This window comes from Scyliorhinus canicula, chromosome 16 (genome assembly GCF_902713615.1).
Source record: "Scyliorhinus canicula chromosome 16, sScyCan1.1, whole genome shotgun sequence".
In the NCBI taxonomy this organism is placed as follows: Eukaryota; Metazoa; Chordata; class Chondrichthyes; order Carcharhiniformes; family Scyliorhinidae; genus Scyliorhinus; species Scyliorhinus canicula.
The window spans coordinates 23284141-23311211 of NC_052161.1; the positions used below are offsets into that span (position 1 = coordinate 23284141).

General features: G+C 44.4%; 1 protein-coding gene across 3 annotated transcripts in view; it reads left to right on the plus strand.

Moving 5' to 3' along the window:
- The window catches only part of LOC119979617 (GDNF family receptor alpha-1-like), a 230280-nt gene extending 203729 nt beyond the window's left edge, over positions 1-26551 (plus strand). The window contains exons 6-10 of one of the 3 annotated variants that reach the window (XM_038822105.1): positions 4418-4527; positions 6923-7057; positions 8957-9138; positions 19075-19128; positions 25366-26551. In XM_038822105.1, coding sequence (XP_038678033.1) covers positions 4418-4527; positions 6923-7057; positions 8957-9138; positions 19075-19128; positions 25366-25539 — 655 coding nt within the window. In that variant the 3' untranslated portion in view covers positions 25540-26551. The remainder of the gene's footprint in view (positions 1-4417; positions 4528-6922; positions 7058-8956; positions 9139-19074; positions 19129-25365) is intronic. The other 2 variants (XM_038822107.1, XM_038822108.1) reach the window with 2 other exon arrangements.
- Positions 26552-27071: the final 520 nt, after the last annotated feature.

Genomic DNA, 27071 nt, shown 5'->3' on the forward strand with positions numbered 1-27071 from the left:
GCTGTTCAGAAAGTGTCGGTGAGCTATCATCTTCAACTGCCTCAGGAAGGAAGTTTGCAGGATTTTTACCCAGCAGTGATGACAAAATGGCACTATATTTTCGAATCAGGATGGTGTGCGACTTGGAGGTGGTGATGTTCCCTTGTGCCTGCTGCCCTTGTTCTCCTGGGTGCTAGCGGTCGCGAGTTTGGAATGTTCTATTCAGGAAGCCTTGGTGTAGACACTGCAGCCAAGGAACACACAGCAAATAGCAGGTATGTGGCAGGTTAGGCTGGTGACCCATGATCAGGAAGGAGCAAAAAGGCAAGAAGCGAGACGTGCGATTTCCTTGTGGAGGCCAGAAGAGCATTCCTGCTCTTCCTGGACCTACAAGGAAATTATTTTTCAAAAATAAGCTTTCTTTGACCTCTACCAGCTGGCTCTGGTTTGATTTTGCTGCTGTGTTGGCCTGGTGAGAAACTGCCTGCCTCTGATTCAGGCCATGTTATAACATTTGATAATGGATCCCAATACATCATCAAGACCTGACATGCAGACGTAAAAAAGATCCCACCAGGTGAGCCTGCTCAGTTGAGCACCTTAAAATTGCAATCCAGCTGTTCCCAGTAGCTTTACAGGCAGCATGGTGGCACAGTGGTTAGCACTTCACAGGTCCAGGGTCCCAGGTTCGATTCCCGGCTTGGGTCACTGTCGGTACGGAGTCTGCACGTTCTCCCCATGACTCCGTGGGTTTCTTCCGGGTGCTCTGTTTTCCTCCCACGGTCCAAAGATGAGCAGGTTAGGTGGATTGGCCACGCTAAATTGCCCTTAGTATCCAAAAAAAGGTTGGGTGGGGTTACTGGGTTGCGGGGATAGGGTGGAGGTGTAGGCTTGTGTGGGGTGTTCTGTCCAAGGGCCGGTGCAGACTCGATGGGCCGAATCGCCTCCTTCTGCACTGTAAATCCTATGATTCCTCCGAAGGCAAAGTAAAGTGCACTTTTGATCAGGTGTGTAGGATTAAAAATCCAGCTTTTTCCAACCTGTCCTGTTTCTTTAAGGCCACTGCTCAATATTCCCCACAACACTGTGCATTTATATAGTATCCTTAGTGTGGTAAATTGTCCCAAAGTTTTTCACAGATGTATCATCATTATGACACCTAGCCATAAAAAGAGAGAATAGATAATCAAAAGCTTGGTCAAAGAGGATAGTTTTAATCAGCATCTTGAAGGAGGAGAGAGATAGAAAGGTAGCGACATTTAGGACATTCCTCGTGACAATGGACCAATATGTTCAAAGACAAATAAGAATTTAATTGATTTTTGATGGCAACATTTTCAGATTGCCTGTAATTATAAATTTCAGCTCCAGGTCATACAAAAACATAATTCCTTCCTTCTCCCTTATTTTATATTTATGACTTATTGAAGTGTGAATTCTGAAGTATGGCAGATACTCTGAAGACCTTTTATATAAATAGATAAATCAGTTGATTAGTTCTTCAGTTGAAAGTTTAACGACAGATAATTTTCTGTAATTTCAGTTATAAAACATTTATTTGAAGCATAAAAGCCATTACTTTCTAAACACCTCAGATTTGCTCTATAAAGCTGCCATTGGCAGCTACCTAATACCATATTATAGAGAGAGGGATGCACACTAAGGCAGTGTTCTTCAAACTATTTTTCCGGGGACCCATTTTTATCAACCGGCCAACCTTCGGGACCCAACCCGGCCGACCTTCGCGACCCACGCCGGCCGACCTTCGTGACCCACGTCGGCCGATCTTCATGATGCACGCGGCCGACCTGCGCGACCCACCATTTTCTCTTACCTTGTTTGCTGCTGATAAAAATGGAGGAAATGGTTTTGGGTCCCTTTGGCCCTCGTACACGCTCCTCCAATGGAACATGTTGGATGAAGGTGAAGCCTTCCGGTGTTGGAAAGTATGGAGTCTCCATCTGTCCAAAGTCCTGCATTTTTTACCTGTAAAATTTTATCAAATAAACCCCCCACCCCCGAACTTGTAAAAAAAATGAGTAAAATAAATGAAAAAATGAATAAAACCCCTCGAACTTGTAAAAAATAAATAAAATGAGTAAAATAAATGAAAAAAATTAATAAAACCCCCACGAACTTGTAAAAAAAATGAATAAAATAATTGAAAAAAATAAAAATTAAATGAATTGAATAAATGAATAAAACCACTACAGAACTTGTAAACCAAAAAGTTGCAACCATTTAAAAAAAATAGCGGCTGCATATGCGCAATGCGGCCGAATTCTTTTAACATGTTCGCAGAATGCGCATGCATGCCGATCATCGTGCGCGCATGCGCAAATGCGGCCGACTTTTTTTTAACATATTTGCGGCCGCTTGCAGCCAGTGTTATTAAAAGCAATCGGGAGCGCCGCAGACAACGGCTCCGCGACCCTCCCAACACCCGCCCGCGACCCACCCACGGGTCACGCACCCGACTTTGAAGAACACTGTACTAAGATGCTGGCCCTGATATTTCTGGGGAGACAGGGTAGTGCGGTAGCAGGAGCAATTCCTGGAAATCTTGGAAAGGAAGAGGTCCACATTATTTTTTCTTAATTCAGTTTCCCATCTGGCAACCGGCCAGATTCATAGTTTGGCAGGAAAGCCAACTGCAGCTTATCTCAACCAGCGACCTTTCGGGGTGACTCCTAACAATCAGAAAAGATTATAACTCAGAATGTGGCAATCAGAAGGACCTTAGTTAAGGATTGGGGCCTGGTGGGGGACGTTGGTCAATCATAGTAGAGATCGTAGAATCCCTGCAGTGCAGAAGGAGGCCATTTGGCCCATCAAGTCTGCACCAACCCTTGGAATGAGCACCCTACCTAGGTCCACACCCTCTCTCTCCCCGTAACCCCACCTAACCTGCACATTTTGGACACTTAAGGGGCAATTTACCATGGCTAATCCACCTAATCTGCACACCTTTAGACTGTAGGAGGAAACCGGAGCACTCAGCAGAAACCCACACAGAGACAGGTAGAACGTGCAAACTCCACACAGTCACCCAATTGAACCTGGGTACCTGGTGCTGTGAGGCAGCAGTGTGAACCACTATGCCACTGTGCCGCCCAGATGTCACAATTGGCAAAAGCTTTGCCTGAGGTTCAGGGGGACACTCTTGATATTCTGGTTCATAAATAGTACTGGAAAGATATCTACTGAAGTGATCCAGTGATCCCTTTAGCTGCCAGTCTCCCCAAACCCAAGTATTAAGTTTGAATCATACTTCCAACTGCTCTGTGGAATAAATGTCCTGGCTCTTTCCAAGGGTTGGTGCAGACTTGATGGGCCGAATAGCCACCTCATGCACTGAGGGATTCTACGATCTCTACTATGATTGACCAACAATCCCCACCAAGCCCCAATCCTTAATTAAGTTCTTCCTGGTTGCCTTCCAACCTATCACTGTAAAAATGGGGACAGGTACACAGACAGCAGATTGGGTAGAGTCATGGGCGCGATTCTCCCAAAGGGAGACAAAGTGCCGACGCCGGAGTGAAAACCGGAGTGTTTCACTCCGGCGTCAGAGGCCGCTCCTCGCCCCCTATTCTCCCACCCCCAGGGGCTAGGAGCGGCGCCACGCCAATTACGCGCGCCAGGCCTTGACGCTAGCATCAAAGCGGCGGCGTGTAAATGATGCGGCCGGCGGCGCCGAAATGACTTCACCCGCACATGCGCAGTTGCCGTCCTCCCCTCCGCCACCCCGCAAGACATGGAGGAGTGATCTTGCGGGACGGCGGAGGGAAAAGAGTGCGTCTTTCAGAGACGCCGGCCCGACGATCGGTGGGCACCGATCGCAGGCCAGACCCCTCCTGAGCACCCCCCTGGTGCTCGATCCTCCCCCCCCCTCCCCACAGGACCCACACGCAGCGGTCGCGCGCTGCTCACACCGGCAGCGACCAGATGTGGTTGGCGCCGGCATGAACCGGTCGGATTAGGCAGGCCGCTCGGCCCTCCGGGCCGGAGAATCGCCGCTCGACCGGAGCGGTGATTCTCCGAGTGGCCTGTCGCAAAACGCGACACGCCGTTTTGGGGGCAGTGGGAGGATCGCGTGCGGGTGCCAAGGCGGCGTGGCGTGAATCGCCCGGCACTCCCGCGATTCTCCCACCCGGCGTGGGGGTCGGAGAATCGCGCACCATGATTTTTAATTCTTCAATTTTCACCCTCTCGTCTTTCATGGGAAAGGTGGTGAATATTAACCCCTCAGTATATCTTTTTTAAAGAAGTTTCTGTATTAGAATGAACATAAATGCAATTACATTGATGAGAAATGAATCTCACTGGAATATTTTATTAGTGACACCAGAAGAAATGCTATTGTGCCACTAAAAAGAACTTCTCTTGTTTTTGCGCTAATGTAACAATTTATTTTGTTTGCTTTTTCCCTTAACAGGTCACGGCTTGCAGATTTCATCACGAACTGTCAGCCAGAACCTCGTTCCACAAGTGGCTGCTTAAGGCAGAACTATGCAGCCTGCTTACTTGCTTACTCGGGACTCATAGGTGAGCTTTAGAACAGATGGCACACTTCCTTGCACAGTCACCCGGCTTTAGAATTCATTTTGCAAGGCTAGTGGTTGCAGCAGAAACAAAATATCAACATTGAATATCAGTTTGGTTAAGCAGATGCAGAAAACGTTTTTGCCAAGGAATGTGATGAGCATTTTGTGGAATTCTATCGAGGCTACAGTATTGAAACAAGCCTTTAGGTTCAACTAGTCCACACTGCTGATTTATGCCTCAGATGAGGCAGCAGGGTAGCATGGTGGTTAGCATAAATGCTTCACAGCTCCAGGGTCCCAGGTTCGATTCCCGGCTGGGTCACTGTCTGTGTGGAGTCTGCACGTCCTCCCCCTGTGTGCGTGGGTTTCCTCCGGGTGCTCCGGTTTCCTCCCACAGTCCAAAGATGTGCGGGTTAGGTGGATGGGCCATGCTAAATTGCCCGTAGTGTCCTAATAAAAGTAAGGTTAAGGGGGGGGTTGTTGGGTTACGGGTATAGGTTGGATACGTGGGTTTGAGTAGGGTGATCATGGCTCAGCACAACATTGAGGGCCGAAGGGCCTGTTCTGTGCTGTACTGTTCTATGTTCTATGAATCTTCTCACACCCCTTGTCCTCTAACTGTATAGGCATATCCACCTATTTTCTTTTGTATGTCTATCTAGTTTCCCCTCAAATGTATCTTATGTGCCTCAACTACACTTTATCCCATGCTTTCACCACATTATGAGTAAAAACTGTTTTCTTTAATGCTCAAATGAATATGTTAGTGGCTCTCTTACATTAATTAACCCTAGGTTTGGTCTCACCGACAAGTGGGAAAATTGGTCAGAATTTTGCAGGCCCGTTGCCAACATGCTGAGGCCGGAAGGCTTGCAAAATGATTTTCGATGGGGGTGGACAGCTGGCCCACATATTCCCACTACCATGCCCCATGCCATCTTGAGGGATTGGTGACAGACGAGCGAGCCTCCTGCTCGGAACCCAATTAAGTGGCCATTAACTGCCCCCAAGACAACAGCACCACCTGCCCTCAGAAACACTCCCCAAGCCTTGCCAGAGTGTAACTGGCTTGTCCCAGCACCCCCTGACCTCACTGGCCATGCTTTGAGGGTACGCAACCATCGATGCATCCTCTTCCTCCAGTTGCAGCCTCAACAACGTCATTTTATTGTTTCTTCTTTCACAGGATGTAGGCGACATTGGTTAGGTCAGTATTCATTACCCTTCCCTAATTTCCCTTGAGAAAGTAGTGGTGAGCTTCCTTCTTGAACTGCTACAGCCTATGGGGTGTAGGTTCACCCTCAGTGAATTTGACTGAGCGACAGAGAAGGAACAATGATATATTTCCAAGTTAGTCCACTTGCAAAATATGGGGCGACATTCTCCGACCCCCAGCAGGGTCGGAGAATAGCCTGGGGCCGCCGAAAATCCCGCCCCCGCCGTGGCAGAGATTCTCCGCCACCCGGGAAGTGGCGGCGGCGGGAATCTCGCCACACCGATCGGAGAGGCCCCTGCGGTGATTCTCCGGCCCGGATGGGCCAAAGTCCCGCCGCTGGGAGGCCTCTCCCGCCGCCTCTGGAATGGCGGGATCAGCGGCGCGAGCAGGCCCCGGGGTCCGGGGGGGCGGGGGGCGATCGAACCCCGGGGGGTGCTCCCTTGGTGGCCTGGCCCGCGATCGGAGCCCCCCGCTCAGACTCCGAGCCAGTGCCCTGGGTGCACTATTTCTCCTCCGCAGCCGCCACGGCCTTCACCATGGCAGAAGCGGAAGAGAACCCCACATCGCGCATGCGCCGACCGCCGAAAGCCTTTCGGCCAGCCCCGCTGCCGGGGGCGCCGGTTTTCTGCGCCAGTCTTCTGGTGCAAACCGCTCCGGCGCGGGGCTGGCCCCCAAAGGTGGGGAGAATTCCTGGTGTTTCTCCGTTTATGCTTTTGGTCCAGGACCCTGTCACCTCCGTAAAATTCTGCCAATCATCTTTCAACGATATCATCACCGGGCGAGAGGTGGGTAAATGCAATTTGAGATATTTTCCCACTTGCAAAGTAAACATCGACATGAGCTGGTTCATCCGAATGACCTGTTTCCATGTTGTAACTTACATAATTCAAGTCTACTTTAGACTTTGCTTAAACTTTCAACGTAAAACCATGATTGAATAACAATGCTTGGCGTATCCAATTTTGCATCAAGCTGCCTTTTATCTAGCTTTGCTCTTTTGATGCTTGACTCTGAAAAACGACAGCCAGTAAATGGGTGAGCAATTGCTTGTTATTTATGAACAGCACATTTCCTTTCTTGTAACTGTGATATGACAGCCAAAGTGTTTTATCTGAGAATATATAACAGTTTTTGTTTGGTTAAATGAATGATCATTAAATTTGATCTTGGCTTCTGACAGGAACTGTCATCACCCCAAACTATATTGATTCAACTGGCATTAGTGTGGCACCATGGTGCACTTGTATTGGAAGTGGAAACCAAAAGGAGGAGTGTGATGAGTTCCACAATTTCTTCAAGGACAACAGGTGCTTCAGTAAGTTCAGCTATCCACAACAGATAGATTCTGTAAAAGTAGTCATTGTGTTTAACTTCACCTTTATGCTTTTGTTTTATGTATGTAGTGACACATCATGTGCAAATTTTATATTGTATTACCTAATACATTGGAAAGTATTATAACTTTTCAAATCTTCTCGCTAGAAATGCTTTGCTGGATTCTGTCCTTTAAGAGATTTGCCCTCTCAAACATAGTTAAAACTAACAGTGAGGCCAAACATCGGGCGAAATCTATCGGCCGTGTCGCATCCCCCTGCGAGAGGCCTCTTGCATAGTTTACCCGGGTTGCCATGCCTCGCAAGATCTAAAGGGATCTCGCAAGACATTGCATTTGGATCCTGTCCACAATGGGCAGGATCCATTTTTGGCAAATTTGATTATAAAATTGATCAGCTGGTCTCAGTTTAATAGGCACTCACCGGATCTACCCTAGGCGTTGGGATCGGAGCGCTTCGTCCAGACCCCAGGTGAGTGCCATTTAGCACTGGTCGCCATGAACGTTGACCAGGCCTACCAGGGGTTTAGATTAAGATTTAGAACAGTACAGCACAGAACAGGCCCTTCGGCCCTCGATGTTGTGCCGAGCAATGATCACCCCACTCAAACTCACGCATCCCCCCATACCCGTAACCCAACAACTCCCCCTTAACCTTACCTTTTAGGACACTACGGGCAATTTAGTATGGCCAATCCACCTAACCCGCACATCTTTGGACTGTGGGAGGAAACCGGAGCACCCGGAGGAAACCCACGCACACACGGGGAGGACGTGCAGACTCCGCACAGACAGTGACCCAGCCGGGAACCGAACCTGGGACCCTGGAGCTGTGAAGCATTGATGCTAACCACTATGCTACCGTGCTGCCTACGAACCTGCGTAGCTTGGCTCTGGGCAGTGCAATATCGTGGCACTCTGATGCCACATGGGAACCTTGGCACCTCCAGCCTCGCAACCTGGCAGTGCCACCCAGGTGCCACATTGGCATTGTCAGGGTTCCCAGGTGATGCTGCCATGGGCACTGCCAGGGTGTCAGGTTGGCAGTGCGAATGTGCCAAGTGGCATTTTGCCCACACTGGGGATCGGGCCCAGGGGTGCCTTACCCTTATGTGGGGTGTCGGGGGCTCAGTGACTCCCTTTAATTAGTGAGTTGGGCAGTCCAGTGACTTTGCTACTCTCATTGTCCAGTGACTTGTCAGAAAGTATGAATGTGCTCGTGTGGGATGGGAGAAGGTTGGACTTAGCTGCGATGGCTGACTACTGTACAAAGAATGACCATTTGGGTGAGGTTTTGGAGGTTTGTCAATAACCTTCCCAAAAAAAGTCATCAACTCCATTGGTGAGGAAAGTGGAATCTATTTCATCTCTAATCCTGTCCAGCACTTCAATTGAAGGAGGAAACACAGTAATGGAAAATTCTGGGGCGGGATGAGGCTCAGGTAGACAGTACAAAGAATATCTCAACTGTCCCTCATCTCATCAATGTTTTTTCAGTTAAGGGGAAATTTAGCGTGACCTACACTGCATATTTTGGGTAGTGGAGGGTGAGACCCACGCAGACATGGGGAGAGTGTACGAACTCTACACGGACAGTGACCCGGGGTCGAACCCGGGTCCTCGGCACCATGAGGCAGCAGTGCTAACCACTGCGCCGCCGACCCGTCCTTCATCTCAGCAATGTCTTATGGAACAACATCAGAAGCATGTAATTTGGTGATGTTTATAATTATTAAAACATATTAAGTGATATATTCTTCATATTTTAATTGGCTTAATTCAAATAAATGCTACTTTTTAGGACACTTAAAATTTCTCTCTTTTCGACAGTCATTTGTAATGGCAACAATTAATGTTCTTTTTTTTTGTTTAATTCTGTAGAAAATGCCATACAAGCATTCGGTAATGGCACTGATGTGAATGTTTGGCAGTTAATACCACCTGTACCGACCACAGCATCATCCAAACACATCTACACACCACAGGATAATCCTGAGTCAGTGAGCAATGAAATTCACTCAGTAGATGATGACAATGTCTTTCCTCTATGTGCAAATTTACAGGTAAGGGATTGCTAAAACTCTGCAGAAACCGGGCAATGGTTACGTGATAATCGGGGGGTAAACATGGCAAGGAACGGAGGAACAAAATCTGATTAATTAGCATGAAATCGCATCCTCACATATGGCTTAAAACCTTAGTGGTTGAACACAAGATATTAGATAACTTGTCAACTTGCCTTGTCAGATTTAATTGGCAGTTGTATTAGCAATACAGCTGACAGTGTCAAGCTGCACTGATCAGTTGGCAACAAATTTTTTTTTTTGCTCCACTGTATATAAAGTCAAGAAACAAAAATGCCACTTGATTGCCGTCGTAACTCTCAGTGCAGAAGACTAATTCAGTAGCTGAGACTAGCTGGTTGATCCTAAAACTATTTATTTCTATTGCAGTGCGACAGCTATTGTGAGACTTGAAGCTCGATGAAATAAAACATTTATCCTGCCAGATATTCAAAGAAGGGTTTAGACACGTTGACTGCATTCATAGTATTCATGGGAGAAAATTGTTCTTTAATAAGAATACATTATTTTTATAATAGCCAGTAACCAAAAGTCATTCTTTGAATCCTTTAAAGTAAAAAGATTTGAAAATCAAATTTATAAATGTATTATTTGTTACATATTCAATAAAAAAACATTTACATTCAGTTACATAAGAGTTGCAGTATCAATATTGGTAGCCCTGTGTTGTCATCTAAAAGAAAAGTAATTGATATTGCTATAGAAATTTAATTAAATAAAACAGAAAAAAATATTTAATATTAAATATTCATCAAATTGCAGAAGCAAATGTATACATTGAATCTGTAATTACGGCTATAAAAATAACATTCCAGTACGTTAGAATATTCGTGGTGTTCTTTACCACTGCAGTCCTCTTCATTTGGTGCAAAGATCAGCCACCCGTCGGTTTGTTTCCACTGTTGGGAAAATGGCAGACAGAAAAGGAATATTTTTCAAAACAATCTAGGTTTTGGTCCGACAATTTATGATTTTAAAGAGCCTTTTAAGACCATAAGGTGTAGTAGCAGATGTCGCCCACCCGACCCATCCAGTCTGCTCCGCCATTAAATGAGATTGTGGCTGATCTGATATAATTCTCAACTGCACTTTCCTGCCTTAACCTTAAACTCTTGATTCCCTTACTGATTACAAATCTGTCTAACTCAGCCTGCAAAATACATAACTCTGCAACCCTCTTCGGTAAGAATTCCACAGATTTGCTACCCTGAGAAACTCATTGCACCATGGTGTTACAGTCAGTTTGCTCATTCTCGTTTACAAAGGGAGCAAGAATCTGTTGGACAAGGGCAGGGTCTCAGTCTCCTGCAGGGCTACCTCTTGGATCCATCTACCTACCTCACTTGTAGTCACACCCTATTGTCCCTGACCACTAAACGAATTCAAGGTGGTTAATCTAAGTGGTGTGACTGCCTCCTGAAATGCAGCATCCAGGTAACTCTTCTCCTCCCTGATGTGTCGCAATGTCAGAAGCTCAGTCTCCAACTCATAACTCTGAGCTGAAGTTCCTTGAGCAACCAATGTTGCTGCGCAAGTGTTCTCTCTGATCCACGATAGGCAAGAATGTGTGTCTCAGTGCTTCACCCATGGGAGATGTCGACCTCCATGCAGGAATAGGGAGAAGGCTGAAGGCATAGCCAAGAAGTTATATGTCAACAGAGACATATAGTTCAGTAAGCTTTCAGAGAGTGGAATAAGGTCATGAAGGAAGTTGTGGAGAGGAGCGAGGATTTTGAAATCATTGATCTGTGGGGAAAGGGGGAAAGGGAAACAATGGAAGTTGGTAAGTGTATGAGTGATAGGTGAGTGGAATTAACTGTGAGTGGAATACAGATAGTGGGTTCTGGATGAAGTGGAGTTATGTAGAATCGGTCTTGGAAAGCCAATGAAAAGGCATTGGCGAAGTTGAAATGGGGGTGGGAATAAAGTCATGGTTGAGGGTTTCCAGCAGGACTGGAGTGGAATGAGAATGAAGTTTATTTCACTTTTTTAAAACTACAAGCTGACATAAAGACCAATCGATCCATCATCCCAGCGCCAGTTCTTTGGAGGAGGCATCCGATTGGTCACACACCCCTACTCTTTTTTTACCCCCATATGCCTGAAAACAAGATGGCCAAGTTTGGAGTTGGAAGTAGACAATGTTGGCCTTGGGCTGATGTAGAATTTCAAGTTCCGCTCTAAGTTAAGCAGAGTGTGCAACCAAGAAAAGGGATGGGGCTGAAGGTTGAAGTGCAATATTTCTGATGAGATCAGGCTTGCTAAAGTTGCGGGAAGCTTGCAACGTGATATGAGAGGGACAAGCAATCAAACTGCACAGCAGTGGTCGTGCTGGATAATGGGGTAAAGCTGGTGGTCCGCAGTTTTTTGCAATTGGTAATAACTGTAACTATGTAACCTTGGACAAGAAAAATAAAGAGCACACATCAAAATATTTCTTTACAACAAAAATCTTAAGACTGCTGAACTGAAATACTTTTCCTTTGGATTCTAAATGAACTGAAAAGCTTGTTGGGCATTGAGCGGAATCCAAAATGCACGATTCGGTTGGGCACACAGTAATGGCAAGAATGCCAATTTCTCTTCTCCAGAACAGTAATATTCAAACATGAAAGCTTTTCTGACACATCCTGCACCACCTCCAGCGGATACTCTGTTTGTTAAAGTCGGCTCTGTGATGCCAACAGATGTGTGGATGCATATTTTCATTTGTTTCTAGATCTCTACTCAGACCCTTCAGCAGCCACACACTACAATAGAAGTTAAATATTTAGTTTAAAAAAACATATAAAAACTTCTTGTTGAGTTCTACTTGAAACTAATGTTTTTTTGTTTGGTTGGGGTTTTTGTATTGTGAAAATGGTGAAACTCTGTTGAATAAAAATACTTTAAAAAAAAACTAATGGAAAATTGAGTCACATAAGTTGATTTCAGAAATGACGACACATCCAGCAAACTGAAAGTGAACACAAGAGTATCTTAGAGAGCACAAACTATTATAAACTGACAGACCATGGTTATTCTAAGAGAATGGGATTCACTCAGTTTACATGATTATTAAAGCAATTTTTTAATTAGAAGCAGGAATGTATTAATTATTCATAAGTCTGATCATATGTTGATGCATCTCAAGATTATTTGACAAGAAGCTGAAACAAATTGTTCTGACCTTTTGTTGCGAATTGTTGTGGTTACAACTGGAAAGATGGGGCACCATTGGGAGAGTCCTGTGACTAGAAAATCTTACCTTCAACCTCCCTCAGCCCTTGCTTGGAATTCACGGGAGCGTTCACTATGCAGGATTTTCCTGTGGGCTTCGGGAACGCGTCTGAACCAAATGCAGGAACACAAGAGATAGGTGCAGGAGTGTACCATACATCATGTTTTCTGTAAGGATCCCCATGTTTAAACCCAGCTTTCCCTATGTAAGTCCTTTATTTTTTGTTATGCTGGCTTTGTTATGCAATATTTCATCCTTTGCTTTTAAACAAACCCCCGGTTTAATGTGATATTTGGTCTGGTCTAAGAACACCCTCAGTCCAGTGTGCTATATTGGTATGGTCCACTGATGATATTTGATGAACTTGACTGGCAGCCAATAAGATGTTATAAAATCCCAGAATTTGTTTCCTCTCTATGTTGATTTGTGTGGGGAGTTCCGGAAGATTGTGCAGACCCACTAAGTTAGTTTAGTTTGGACCAGGAGAGGGGAGACACAGTTTTAAACTCTCTCTCATCAAATGCCTGATGATTAAGATATTTCTCTCTAGCCAACCTGTGAGAATTTTCTGATTAAAAGGCTGAAAGCAGGCTGTATTGTTTGAAAACCCTCTTTTAACCTGGAAGATCTAGGCCAGCGGCAGATGGGTGGAGTGGTTGGAAAATGTTCTCTTCAATTCTCAAGTAGATAATTCTAATATTACCTCAGTGAGACTGAAAGTCAATCTGATTGGGGCCAGTCAGAATTAAAGGGGAATCTTCCTGTGTGAAGACGTGGGTTCATAAAAGTGGCAGTGACTCCCCTGTGGAAATTCCACAGCTTGCAAGTTCTGATTAACGGCACACCCAGAAGAACCAGTCTAACCGGTTGGTTTCAACACTCTGCGGCCTGAGAAGATAGCCAACTACAAAGGCTACAACCTCAGCAGCAAAGATATTCATCTCTCATTCCTCTTAATCCCCATTATTTTGTTCCTTCCCCTTCTCTTCGTATATCCATCTCGTGTGTGGATAGAGGGTAGAACGGCAACTGGGGGGGGGGGGGGGGGCTGGTTTAGCACAAGGCTAAATCGCTGGCTTTGAATGCAGACCGAGGCAGGCCAGCAGCACGGTTCAATTCTTGTACCAGTCTCCCCGAACGGAATGTGGCGACTAGGGGCTTTTCACAGTAACTTCATTTGAAGTCTACTTGTGACAATAAGCGATTTTCATTTCATTTTGTTTAGCAGGCCATTATTCTAGTATCTCTATTAAATGTTTATCTCTGCTTTTGTTATAAATAAAGAGTTATTAAGTTTTACTTGCAAATCTGATGCCTGTAAGTCATTGGAGCAGTGAAGAGTCAAATATCTCAGAAAATATATGAATTATTGGTTTATTCACTGATGTTGAGACTCTGCGGCTTGGGGGGCTGGAATTGACTGTGCACTCACCAGGGTGCCATCACATTTCACCGATGATGTGAACAAACAACTGAAATGATAAAGTAGCAAGATCCTGAGTGGGTTCCTTCACTCTCCAGACAGCTTGCAAAGTTCATACTGTCTGCTGTTTTTGACTCTACGTATGCTATGTGCTACAGACAGACATTCTGAAATGAACGCAACCCCGCAGCTGATATCTTCAAATGAAAAGATAAATCATCCATCCAAATCTTTAAGTTGCCTTGATACTGACGCAGAAGGACCACCAAGTTGCTTCTGAATCCTTATATTTGTGTATGTTTTGTTCTCGTGCTCCCCTGCGGTACCTGTGAACGTACAGAGGTGTTGTGAATCATGAGAACAGTGGGTTCGTAAAGCTGAGCAGCAAACCTGGTCTTTGTTTTTGTTCTGAAGCTTAATTTAGAGGCAAGCTCACATTCTCTGGCCTGCCCCAGCAGCTCCCACCTCTTCCTGTGGGCCAAGCCTCCAATCATCGAGAGCCGTGTACCCCTTTTACTTCATTGGTCTTTAAATTGCTTCATCTGACCTCCCACCCTGAAAATTAATTGCATGTGTGTGAACTTTGACTTATGTGTGTGAAAGTTGGAGTGCCTTGATTACTTTCTTTAGATTGATTTGAGTACAATAAATACCATTATCTTTCTTTTTTAAAAACAACTCATCTATCTGTCTGTTTTGTGTCTTTTATAGTCAGTGTACATAAGCAGTTAGGCACTCAGTGAATTGTCAAGAATATTATTTAAAATAAATAAAAACCTGTTGTGGTCAAATGAACGGCATGATAGCACAGTGGTTAGCACTGTTGCTTCACAGCGTCAGGTATCCGGGTTTGATTCTCGGCTTGGGTCACTCACTGTGCGGAGTCTGCACGTTCTGCCCATATGTGGGTTTCCTCCGGGTGCTCCAGTTTCCTTCTACAAGTCCTGAAAGACATTCTTGTTAGGTGAATTGGACATTCTGAATTCTCCCTCAGTGTACCCGTACAGGCGCTGTAGTGTGGCGACCAGGGGATTTTCACAGTAACCTCATTGTAGCGTTTACTTGTGACACTAATAAAGATTATTATTATGAGTGGGAAAAGAGGGGAGCCATTTCCGACCTGGGGAAAAGTCTCTGGCTATCCACTCTATCCATGCCTCTCAACACCTTATACACCTCTATCAAGTCAGCTCTCTTCCTTCTTCGCTCAGTGAGAAAAGCCCCTAGCTCCCTCAATCTTTCTTCATAAGACATACCCTCCAGTCCAGGCGGCATCCTGTAAATCTCCTTTGCACCCTCTCCAAAGCATCCACATCCTTCCTATAATGAGACAACCAGAACTGGACACAATACTCCAAGTATGGTTTAACTAGTGTTTTATAAAGCTGCAGCAAAACCTCGCGGCTCTTAAACTCAATCCCCAGTTAATGAAAGCCAACACACCATACACCTTCTTAACAACCCTGTCAACCTGGGTGGCAGCTTTGAGGGATCAATGTACATGGATCCCAAGATCCCTCAGTTCCTCCACACTTCCAAGAATCCTGCCTTTAACCCTGTATTCAGCATTCAAATTCGACCTTCCAAAATGAATCACTTCACATTTATCTAGGTTGAACTCCATCTGCCATTTCTCAGCCCAGCTCTGCATCCTGTCAATGTCCTGTTGCAATCTGCAACAGCCATCAACACTATCTACTGGGCAGCATGGTAGCACAAGTGGATAGCACTGTGGCTTCACATCGCCAGGGTCCCAGGTTCGATTCCCCGCTCGGTCACTGCCTGTGCAGGGTCTGCACGTTCTCCCCGTGTCTGCGTGGGTTTCCTCTGGGTGCTCTGGTTTCCTCCCACAGGCCAATGATGTGCAGGTTAGGTGGATTGGCCATGATAAATTGCCCTTGGTGTCCAAAAAGGTTAGGAGGGATTATTGGGTTATGGGGATGGGGTAGAAGTGAGGGCTTAAGTGGGTCTGTGCAGACTCAATGGGCTGAATGGTCTCCTTCTGCACTGTATGTTCTATGTTCTATGTTCTACAACTCCTCCAATCTTCGTGTCATCGGCAAACTTACTTACCACTCTTCCACTTCCTCATCCAATCATTTATAAAAATCACAACGAGCAGAGGTCCCATAACAAATCCCTGCGGGACACCACTGGTCACCGACCTCCAGATGGAATACTTTCCATTCACTACCACTCACTGTCTTCTTTCGGCCAGCCAATTCTGTATCCAGACAGCCAAATTTCCCTGTATCCCATGCCCCCTAACTCTCTGAATGAGCCTAACATGAGGAACCTTATCAAATGCCTTACTGAAATTCATATACACATCCACTGCCTAACCTTCACCACATCCACTGCCCGACCTTCATCAATGTGCCTCGTCACATCCTCAAAAAATTCAATGAGACTTGTGAGGCTTGACCTGCCCCTCACAAAGCCATTCTGATGATCTTTAATCAAACTATGTTTTTCTAAATAATCATACATCCTATCACTCAGAATCCTTTCCAGTATTTTGCTCATCACAGACGTAAGACTGATGTGTCTGTAATTCCCAGGGATTTCCCTATTCCCTTTCTTGAACAGGGGAACAACATTCGCCTCCCTCCAATCATCCGGTACTACTCCAGTGGAGAGTGAGGACGCAAAGATCATCGCCAACGGCACAGCAATCTCCTCCCTCGCTTCCCGTATTAACCTTGAGTATATCCCGTCAGGTCCAGGGGACTAATTTTTCCTGATGCTTTTCAAAATTTCCAGCACATCCTCCTTCTGAATATCAACCTGTTTGAATCTATTAACCTGGTTCACATTGTTCTGATGAGCATCAAGATCCCTCTCTCTAGTAAATACTGAAGCAAAATATTCTAATGATGGTGGGTGGGTTCTAGATGCTGCCAGCCCAGTCACAGGGTCAACATGCTCTCAAGTCTAACATAAGAACATAAGAACTAGAAGCAGGAGTAGGCCATCTGGCCCCTCGAGCCTGCTCCACCATTCAATGAGATCATGGCTGATCTTTCGTGGACTCAACTCCACTTTCCGGCCCGAATATCATAACCTTTAATCCCTTTATTCTTCAAAAAACTATCTATCTTTATCTTAAAAACATTTAATGGAGCCTCCACTGCTTAATTGGGCAAGAATTCTATAGATTCACAGCCCTTTGGGTGAAGAAGTTCCCCCTAAGCTCAGTCCTAAATCTACTTCCCATTATTTTGAGGCTATTCCCCCTAGTTCTGCTTTCACCCGCCAGTGGAAACAACCTGCCCGCATCTATCCTATCTATTCCCTTCATAATTTTATATGTTTCTATAAGATCCCCCCGCATCCTTCTAAATTCCAACGAGTACAGTCCCAGTCTACTCAACCTCTCCTCATAATCCAACCCCTTCAGATCTGGGATTAACCTAGAGAATCTCCTCTGCACACCCTGCGGCACCAGTACGTCCTTTCTCAGGTAAGGAGATCAAAACTGAACACAATACTCCAGGTGTGGCCTTACGAACACCTTACACAATTGCAGCATAACCTCCCTAGTCTTAAACTCCATCCCTCTATCAATGAAGGACTAAAACTCCATTTGCCTTCTTAATCACCTGTTGCACCTGTAAACCAACTTTTTGCTATTCATGCACTGGCACACCCAGGTCTCTCTGCACAGCAGCATGTTTTAATATTTTATCATTTAAATAATAATCCCTTTTGCTGTTATTCCTACCAAAATGGATAACCTCACATTTGTCAACATTGTATTCCATCTGCCAGACCCTAGCCCATTCACTTAACCTATCCAAATCCCTCTGCTGACTTCCGGTCACTTTTTGCTTCACCACTCACCTTAGTGTCGTTGGCAAACTTGGACACTAACCCCACAGGAAGAGGTGGGAGCTGCTAAGGCAGGCCAGAGAATGTGAGCTTGCCTCAAAGTTAAGTTGAATAACAAAAATAAAGACCAGGGTTGCTGCTCAGCTTCAGGGACCCACCATTCTCATGATTCACAACACCTCTGTACGTTCACAGGTACTGCAGAGGAGCAGGAGAACAAAACATACACAAATATAACGATTAGAATAGAGTGAGTTTGAAGGAAGGATTGAGTCTCTGGGTAATCTGGGATGTGCTTTGCAGTATTTCCAGCCCATTTGTAGCAGTATGTTGTGATCTTCACAACATTGGAATCAGGAATGAGCAGGCGGTAGATGTCTCAGAGGATGCGTCAGGCACGAGAGGACAACACTAATGCTGTAAGACCTGCCAAATGAAGAACAGGAAGCTTATGCAGTGGTAATGGCTGCTAGATATCTGACAGGCAGACTATTCAGCACACTTTCACAGTTGAATGGAGCACTATTATTTAGAAGTCTCAGCTCATCAAAGCTCTGCCTCCTCTTACGAAGCTCTCAATGATCTGTGTAAAATTTTCATTCATCACAGCTAGCTTTCACATTCCAGAGCAGAGCCATAAAATCAGCACATTCCCATTGTCATACAAGAGAACCAAACACCAAGCAATTCTTTCATCCAATTGTCCAGTGATTACTTCCAACTAGTTACAATAAACGTGATTTGGTTCTGTCACCATACACAGTCCTTATGTCCGCAGACGTTTGTATCTGCCTTATTCAAATTATTTTTTTCCTAATGTCGCCTGAGCTTTTGCAAAATATTATGAGCACCTTGGGGTCAGAATTGTCCATTCTCTCTGGTTCACTCAAGAATTAAGATGAATACAGGATATGTCGATTGCTTATCAAAGGCTACTTGGCAGCTGGGTCCTGAAAAGATGAAGGTTATTGGAGATGATAAAGTACTGTCCCTACGGAGGAACCATGAGGGGGGTTACAGCCTCTGAAGCACACACACCAACTTCCCCACTGATATTGGGTGCAGCTTTCTGGTTATCAGTGGTCAGTGGGAGAACAATTAAGACCATAAGACATCGGAGCAGAAATAGGCTATTCAGTCCATCGAGTCTGCTCCGCCATTCAGTCATGGCTGATATGTTTCTCATCCCCATTCTCCTGCCTTCTTCCTCTTCCAAGGACCCAACCCATTAACTCTAAATCTCTCCAATTATGGCGGTTATATTTTTGATCCTCCACCTTATGTTTGAATGGAATCTCCATTTTTAGTTCTCTATGATCACTGCCCTGCACCTCACAGACTATGTCGCGCTCTTTCTTCTTCAAGTCATTACACCATTCCTCGCATTTCAGTCAACACGTATACCGTAAAATTCTAATATTTACATCTCTTTTGTATTCAGGCTCAGAGACTACACTCCAATGTGTCAGTGAACCCGGACCTTTGTATTAGAGAGGTAAGCATTCAATTCCCAAGAGCTTGATATGGGTTTATTTTTTTAAACTCAACAAGATTTACCATCTGAAATTTATGTGAAAAGCTTGAATATATAATGCATTCTCAGGATTGAATTTAATTCAGAAACAATTCAGATATATGCTGTTTTTTTGCAAATGTTTTTAGGAAAATGTAATTTAAACTTAAGTAAAAGGAATGGTAAGTGTTCAGTCCAAAAATAAGAAGTAAAATATTCATTATTTAAAAAGCACCAGAATTTCACATTTTCATGGATAAATTGGATGCCTTCCTCCTGTAAGAGGTAACCTTGACTTATGTCACTTCTGTTCATCCACTGCATTAAATGCGGGAGTGCAGGGTCCAGTAAAATAGCCTATAAATAGAATAATTTCACTAGAATGTAGATTTATATTTTTTAAAATATATTTTGTACCGAGGAGCAATGTGCTACTTGCTTGTACAATAAGATTCCCTTCAAAGAACAAAGAAAAATACAGCACAGGAACAGGTCCTTCGGCCCTCCAAGCCTGTGCCGATCATGATACCCAAACTTAAAAAAAACCTTCTGCCCTTACTCGATCAGTATCACTCTATTTCCTCCCTATTCATGTATCCATCCAGATCCCTCTTAAATGTTGCTAATGTGCTTGCTTCCACCACATCTGGCATCGTGTCCCAGGCACCCACCACTTTCTGTGTGAAAAACCACACCTTGCACATCTCCATAAAACTTTCCCCCTCTCGCCTTGAACCTGTGCCCTCTTGTAATTGACACTTCCACCCTTGGAAAAGCCTCTGACTGTCCACCCTGTCTGTGCCTCTATCAGGTCTCCCCATGGCCTCCGTCTTTCCAGTGAAAATAATCCTAGTTTATTCAACCTCTCCTCACAGCCAACACCCTCGAGACGAGGCAACAACCTGGTGAACCTTCTTTGCACTCTCTCCAAACCTTCCACGCCCTTCTGATAATGTGATGACCAGAACTGTTCGCAATATTCGGTCTACTGCGGTCTAACCAAGGTTTCATATAGCTGCAATATGATTTCCCAAACCTTGTACTCAGTGCCCCAGTTGATGAATGCAAGCATGCCATATACCTTCTTAATCACCTTTGCCACCCGTGTTGCTACTTTTAGGGAACTGTGAACCTGCACGCCCAGATCCCTCTGTATGTTAATGTTGCGAAGGATTCTGTCATTTACAATATAATTCATACTCAAAGGGGAAATCCATTTATCTTTCGAAAATGAAATAAGCCTCATTATCAGAACTCTGAACAGGAGAAACTATGGTCTGGATTCTCCCAAAATGGTCCCCACGTGGCGTAAAAAGCTGGCATTTCATTCTGGAGTTTCCTTAAAAAAGACAGATACGAGGGCAGCACGGTGGCGCAGTGAGTAGCACTGCTGCCTCACGGCGCCGAGGTCCCAGGTTCGATCCCGGCTCTGGGTCACTGTCCGTGTGGAGTTTGCACATTCTCCCCGTGTTTGCGTGGGTTTCGCCCCCACAACCCAAAAAGGTGCAAGCTAGGTGGATTGGCCACTCTAAATTGCCCCTTAATTGGAAAAATGATTGGGTACACTAAATTTAAAAAAAAAAGACAGATACACCAACCACCTGACCACACCCTATTGCGCTCCCGTTAACTAGCCCACCCAGCTAGCCTGGTAGTCCCCACCCAAGGCCTCCAAGCCTCCTACCCCCCCCCCCCCACCGCAGATTCCCCTCCCCGCATTCACACTCCGCCAAGAAACAAAGAAACAGAAAAAGGTGCACTCACCCTTAACTCTCCCCGAGCACCCTGCCACCAAGTCCCACAAACCATCTCAAAGGAGAAACGTTCTCCAACAACCATCAATAGAAAAAACAAACACCTCCTCCAAAGTTCAATGTCCTCTTTCTCCTGCCAGTCCATTGTCTCTCAGAAATTCAGTTGCCTCCTCTGGCGTTCCAAAATACTGTTCCCGGTTCTGGAAGGTCGCCCAGAGGTGGGTCGGGTACAACATCCCAAATTTCATCCCCTTCTTAAAATGGACAGTCTTGACCAGGTTAAACTCAGCCCTCCTCTTTGCCATTTCTGTGTCCAGGTCCTGCCACATTCTCAGTTTGTTCCCTTCAAAGGTACACCTTCTCGTTTATCTTGCCCATCGCAAAATCTTTTCCTTGTCCAGGAAATGATGCAGTCGCACCACGTTCGCCCTCGGTGGCTGGCCCGTCTGCGGCCTCCTCATCAGCGCCCTGTGCTCTAGGTTGACCTCCAGGGGCCGATCGAAGGCCTCCTGCCCCATCAACTTTTCCAGCACCATGCCACAAAAGTGCCGCCGTCCACTCCTTCAATGCCTTCGGGCATCCCCACGATCCACAGGTTTTGGATCCTGGAACGGTTCTCCCGATCCTCCACCGTCTCCTTCAGCCGTTTTTGGGTCTCCCACACCACCACCATCTCGGCCACCAATGAGACAAGCTGCTCCTCGTGCTGCCCCACTGCCTCCTCCACTTTCTGAATCGCCTGGCCCTGGATCTCCAGCCTCTGCTCCACATGGTCAATCCCCACTTATCAGAGACTTGTTTATCAGAGTTTGTTCATTATTCTACAACCATTGAATGTTGTGAAATGACTTTCAGCTCTACTTATTACTTCCTCTAAATATTTTAGTGTTCCTTCGGGATGGAAATTTGCTTGCAAATAATACTTGCAGCACAAAACTGCCTGGTCTTTGTCTTTATTTTATTCTTTCATGGGATGAGTGTCATTAGCACGGCCAGCATTTTTGCTCTTCACTAATTTTCTCGTTAGAAGGTAGTGGCAGGCCACCTTCCTAAACTGCTGCAGTCCACCTGGTATGGGTACATCTAAAGAGCTGTTGGGGAAGGAGTTCCAGGATTTTTACCAAACAATAGATATGGAAATGGTAATATAGTTCCAAGTGAGGATAGTGTGGCAATTGGAGGGAACCGACAGGTGGGGGTGTTCCCATGTTGTTGCTGCCTTTTTCTTTTCAACTGGTAGAGGTTACAGGTTGGAAGGTGCTGTAGAAGGAGTCTTGAGGAGTTGCTGCACTGCATCTAGTATCTGGTACACACTGCTGTTTTTCGGCATCAAGGATGGGGGAAGCAAATGGTTAAGGGGTTGATCAAGTTGACTGCTTTTTCCTGGATGGCATTGAGCTTCTTGAGAGTTGTTGGAACCACACTCATTCAGGGACATGTAGAGTATGCCGTACAATGCTGATTTGTGCCTTGTAGATGATGGTCAGACTTTTAGGGGGCAGGAGGTGAGCTACTTACTGCAGAATTCCCAGTCCCTGACCAGCCCTTCAGCCATTGTACTTATATGGCTGGCTCAATTAGGTTTCTGGTCAATGGTAATCCCCCATAATTTTGATAGTTGGGGATTCAGTGATGGTTATGCTATTGGACATCAAGGAAAGATGATTAGAAAGATATCTTGTAATGGATATTGTCATTGCCTCGCACTTGGGTGGGACAAATGTTACGGGCAAGAGAGGAGGAGAGATTTTGCAGGTGGAGATGGATATCGGGGGCAGAGTGTGGGCAAGTTTGGGAGTTGGATATAGCACAGCGGTAATTTAATCAGGTGATGTTGGATGGGATGTCAAATTGCAGAGGGTGGCCTAGTAGCAGAGAGGTCAACAGATTAACTTAATGGGCCCGGGACAGGGGGGGGGGGGGGGAGTACTCCTGCTTGTCATGGACCTCAACCAGCACTGGGAAGGCACGTTTCTGTTCAATTCATTTGTTTTCACCCCCCTTAAGCTGTCTGATTTATTGAGCTGGCTAACATCAAATCACCTCTGAACAACGGGTTAATTCCGACGTCCTTAATCTCCCCCCCGCTTTCACAACCCCAACCTTCCTCCGTTAAGACTGGAATTGGATTGAGGTCTATCTGGGTTTCAGATTTCTTTCTTTTTAACCCCTGTCCCTCCTTCCCCCAATGTCTACCTATTCTTGGGTGTTAAAATTACCTGAATGATTTTGAACAACAGCTTATTTCATCATGTGTTTCCAACTTCTCGGTCATCCCAAGATAATAATGGGAAGAACTTCAAACCATCTGCTGACTAACAATGCAAACCTTTCCATTCTACCAATGGTCTTCTTTCCAAAGCCCTGAACCACAGTGCTCCACAGACTCTTTTATCAACTCGACAACTTGTAATCCCTGTTTAAAATCAGCTGTTTCTCTAGCTGCTTCTTCAGGAAATTAATCAATGTTGCATTAAGTAGAATTGATGAGATATTCTCTTCTGTTGCCAACTGCACTGTGAGAAAAATGTTCCTCTAATCCCTAATTTCCTTTGACGTTTGCCAATGTTATATTCATGTCCTGTAGTCTCGCGAGCATCCGTTAAATTGAATAACCCGTTAACCACCCACCCTGCCCTTAACTCTTAATAAAGTAATTCTCAGTTTTCATTGCGTGAATAAGAATAATTGCAGGTGACATGCAGCGCAGTGGTTAGCACTGGGATTGCGGCGCTGAGGACCCCGGTTCGAATCCCGGCCCTGGGTCACTGTCCGTGTGGAGTTTGCACATTCTCCCCGTGTCTGCCTGGGTTTCACCCCCACAACCCAAAGATGAGCAGGTTAGGTGGATTGGTCACGCTAAATTGCCCCTTAATTGGGGAAGAAATAAAGAAATAATTGGGTATTCTAAATTTAAAAAAAAGAATAATTCCAATTCTTACGTCACGTATTCATAAAATACATATCAGCACATGCACAGTGTGGAATTCCGTTATGGAATAAACATTTTTAAATTCAAAGAATTTCCCATGTGGAGTACAAGATTTATGGATAACTTCCTTGAGAGCCTGAAATTCTGGGCATTCCACTTTATCAATGAAAATGTGGAGCAGCATGGAACGTCCTTCAGAAGCTCACCATTGGCTTCAACAGTATTGGCAAAGGATAAGGCCACTTACAGCTGCTGAAGCTAACAAAGCATGGGGTGGAAATCTGATAGAACAGAGTCCTGTCCTGTTTTTTACACCATGCACCCCCGCCCCCAGAAAGGAAGGGGAATGGATAATGTAGGCAGGAGCTTTGTTGAAAACCATCCACAAAGGTAATCAGTAATCGGCTATTAGAGGAACAGTCCCTGGCTGTTGTGAGCAGCCATGTTTCTTTTTCGCCAATTTAGATGGAGTAATCTGTTTTTTTTTAAACTTAGAGGACCCAATTCTTTTTTTTCCAATTAAGGGGCAATTTAGCGCAGTCTACCTACCCTGCACATCTTTAGGTTTGTGGGGGTGAGACCCACGTAGGCATGGGGAGAATGTGCAAACTCCACACGAACAGTGACCCAGGGCTGGGACCGAACCCGGGTCCTCAGTGCTATGAGGCAGCAGTGCTAACCACTGTGCCACCGTGCCGCCCTCTGTTCTGTTGTATTAGAGCCTCGTTAAAACTCTTTAAACCTGAGCCCAAAACTACCAAAATGAGCCAAGGCAAATTAGTAATTTGAAATATTTCTAAGAGTTAAAATCTCATGCTTCACATCTCATGCTCTGCTTAAAGTTGTGAAAATAATATTTTTTTTATTATTAGTATTAATTGGCATTTGGAAAAGTATGAAATAAAGTGGAAATTAAGCACAAATTTGCTAAAGGCAAGATATGTTTGACTGACTTGATCTTTGATAAAGTAAAGGAGATAATTGATGAGAATTGTGCAATTGATATTGGGCATCAGGACTTTCAAAAGGCATTTAATAATTAAGTGCGACATAGCAATTAGCAAAATTAAAGTTTACGGGATTAAAGAGGCAGTGGCTGTGCGAACACAAATTGGCTAAGCGTCAGAAATCAGAATCGTGTTGAATGGCTGTAATGGTTGTTGTCCAGACTGAAGGATCACATGCAGCGGTGTTCCTAAGGGCTTGGTGTGAGCCTTCAGCTCTTTTTGATCTATAACAATGACCTGAATTTGGGTATACAGGACGTAATTTCAAAAGTTGCAGATGTTGCTAAAGTAAGACAAAATGCAAGAGCTCCATTAATTTCACATTGAACTAACTTTATGTCGGGAAGTCCCTATTGATCTGCGCCAGGGTGCACTGGAAGTTAAACAGGGCAAAGTTCCTTTCAGGGTGCACCCTCTGACCTGACAACTTCTCCAGGCAAACCAGTGCTCTTAGGTACAGGCCAAGGACGTTTTCCCTTATGTGCTCAATGCCATAATCTGCTCATGGAATTTTAAATGTTTTCAGACACAGATCTCTACTTCAAATGATAAGGAGATTGCTGCTGTACAATCCAAAGAACAGACATCTCCAAAGAGTTCATCTGCCAACAGCCCAGAGATTCACATCAGTGCAATGCTGTGGATGATCGCCATTGCATATTCAACTTTTCCTTGCTTCTACTCAACAGAAACATTGTAGTTGCACAAAAGGACCTGTACAAAATCTATTCCGTCCATTTTAATTTTCTCGCTCTGCAGTCTATGTGGAGGCATCACCACGCTGAAGCAGATTCATTGTAACTGGGTGTGGGGAGGGGGGCGGGGGGGGAAGCTTCTTGTGAATTAGGGGCTATGTGATACTTGATGCAATCCTACATTCCAAACAGAAACCTTGAGGGCATGCAGAGTTGATGGACTTGGATTCAATTATGGCTGTACGTATTTTTTTGCCCTAGCCTTAAGCTAGGAACTTGGAAGCAGTTTGCAATGAACCCCGTGTACATGCAACTGCTTTATTGAATCTGGCAAGTTAGGTACAGCACAACAGGAATGTCACGTTATATCCTTTGACAATGGTATTGTTCAGCAACAGTTTTCACCTGCAGGGTGGGAAAACATACTATTGATTTTCCCCCTCTTTTGTTTGTTGGATTGCTTCAGATGTTTTAACCTTTTATGATACATCCATATTCCCTGCAATGTTTATGTAAATGGTCTGCACTCAAAAATGAAACAAAACATTACCCATGTCACAAGTCCCTGTAATGGTTTTACTTTGTCAAGAATCTCAAATGTGTGATGTGCTTAAGATTCTTTAAACGGTGATATTTACAATTGCAAAATTGAGAAGTTACTTTAAAGTTAGCCTTAACAAACAGAAGTTTGTATTCCTTTTAACTAATGTCATTACTACAAGCACTTAGTGAGCAACATTGTCAAAGCTGAAATGCCCTAATAATGTAACAAAGTGTACTCTGGATTACTAATGTTGTACAGTAATTCACCCAGTGGCTAACCTTTTAGCTGATATATTGGTAAACAGACACAGTTTTCAGAAATAGCCAGGATTAAAACTCCTGGATTTGACAACAAAGTAGAAATGAAGAGGGAAACTCCTTCAGCTGTAACCAACAGTAACACTGGAAGTAATGGAAAATATATGTCATATTTTACAATGAAGTATTAAAATGTGTTTACACATCAAAAAAAAATTGCTTGTCTCCTTACATAATTTATACCTTTAAAGATTCTTTGTATTTCCTTTTAAGACTGTTTTTAATTTAAGCTCGTTAAAGTTGTTTTGCATTATCACTTACTATTGTATTCACCAGATATGAGATGCAAAACAAACAAGAGGAAATATTTAATATATGAAGGATCTGTATTGGCACATTCAAATATGCATATAATCTTTAAATATATTACAGATATTCAAGGTAGGTCATAGATTGTTATATAAGTCATCAATTATATAATTTAAATATATTTTCTTGGGAAAGTTGAACATTTAATTAAAAAGGTCTTATTTGAAGTATTATAACAAGTTTGTGCAAATATTGATGTGGGCAAACCAACAGAATTTGAACTCTGAACCTGATAAATAAGAAAATACAGCCAAGTTAACCCCAATCAAAAAAGGCCAACTGACAAAGAACTGAAATATCATGGGATACAGAGAATACCAAGGTATCACTGTGGTCTGGGTTTTGCTGTCAGCATTCACCATCATTA